This window comes from Austrofundulus limnaeus, unplaced genomic scaffold, assembly GCF_001266775.1.
Source record: "Austrofundulus limnaeus strain Quisiro unplaced genomic scaffold, Austrofundulus_limnaeus-1.0 Scaffold257, whole genome shotgun sequence".
Classification (NCBI taxonomy): Eukaryota; Metazoa; Chordata; class Actinopteri; order Cyprinodontiformes; family Rivulidae; genus Austrofundulus; species Austrofundulus limnaeus.
Window position 1 is genome coordinate 425,738 of NW_013952659.1, and position 1,391 is coordinate 427,128.

Genomic DNA, 1,391 nt, shown 5'->3' on the forward strand with positions numbered 1-1,391 from the left:
GGGTGCAGTGGCATATGATTGAATGAACCTTTCCCATGTAAATATGACCTGTTTGGAGCTACAATATTTTGACCAAACCAACTCTTGCATAATAATGAGGGATTAAAAGAGCCTCACGTGTTATGTTAGTTTTGAAGTAATTCATGGTAAATTCAGACTCTTGCCTGTTCAGCTTAGCACCGTAGTTTCTACAGCAGACCACACAACAAGATTGAATCATTTTGTGGAATAATTGTTCCAAACGTCCCATTTAGCTATCATTTTTTTATTAGCCATCCATCCATCTATTATCTATACCCACCTCTTCCTTTCAGGGTCACAGGGGTCCATTTCTAGCTGTCAGTGTGAGGGACAGGGTACACCCTGGACAGGTCACAAGTCCATCACATAGAGACAAACAACCATTCACTCTCTCACTCACACCTAAGGACAATTTAGAGTTACCAGTTAACCTACCAGTCATGTTTTTGGTCTGTGGGAGGAAGCCGGAGTACCCAGAGAAAACCCACACATGCACGGAGAGAACATGCAAACTCTACTCAGAAAGATGTCTGAGCTGGGATTCAATCCGGCAACTTTCTTGCTGAGGAACATCAGCTCTATCAACTAAGCCACTGCTCAGTTGGATGAATTTAGTCAAAACAAATGTTGCATTTTGGGGCTAAATATTAAATGTATTTATTTTTTATAGGGTCTTATGCACAGTTACCGGGAGGCGTTTGAGGACACTGAGGCTGCACGTCTCGCCAACAGTCCCACCTTTGGAGGAAGCGGTAAGAACCCCAACACTCCTCCCAATGACCCCCACTTTCCAAATGTAACCAAACACTCCCCACTTCAAACTGTGCAGGGTTGCAGTACTTGCAGGTGTAGGGTGCTCCACAGTCTTCAGCTTTGAAAGAACTTCACTTACGTCTCCGTTTTGTGTTTCAAAGCTAAATAAATTAGCTGATTCTATTTCCATATAACAAGACTAGTTCACACATTAAAACCAATTTTATATACAGTAGTTAGTTATAAAAGAGATGATAGTAAAATATGTTTTAAACCACAAAATGCAAAAAAATTAAAAACAAACTTACTGTATATAATGTACCTATCAACTATGGAGAGTTACAGAAACTGAGAAACATAATTTAAACAAATTTATTTTGTGACTTCTTCATTGTAAGATAATGATAAATTTATATATGTTAACAAAACATATCTTCTCAAGTTAATGAGTTTTTTTGTTTAATAAGATAACTGTGTTCATTTTCTCAACAGAAATCATATGTTACTCTTCTTGTTTTTAAGGTTCATCAAAATAAAAAAATCAGTCAGTTAACATTAAGCATTTATAAAAGACTCAAGCTAAGTTTGTGTTTGTATTATTAGAGTTTGTTTATATT

General features: G+C 37.0%; 1 protein-coding gene across 7 annotated transcripts in view; it reads left to right on the forward strand.

Moving 5' to 3' along the window:
- The window catches only part of LOC106526078 (tensin), a 201,182-nt gene that overhangs the window by 179,288 nt on the left and 20,503 nt on the right, over positions 1 to 1,391 (forward strand). For all 7 annotated transcript variants that reach the window (XM_014020556.1, XM_014020554.1, XM_014020552.1 and 4 more), the window contains one exon: positions 692 to 773. In XM_014020556.1, coding sequence (XP_013876010.1) covers positions 692 to 773 — 82 coding nt within the window. The remainder of the gene's footprint in view (positions 1 to 691; positions 774 to 1,391) is intronic.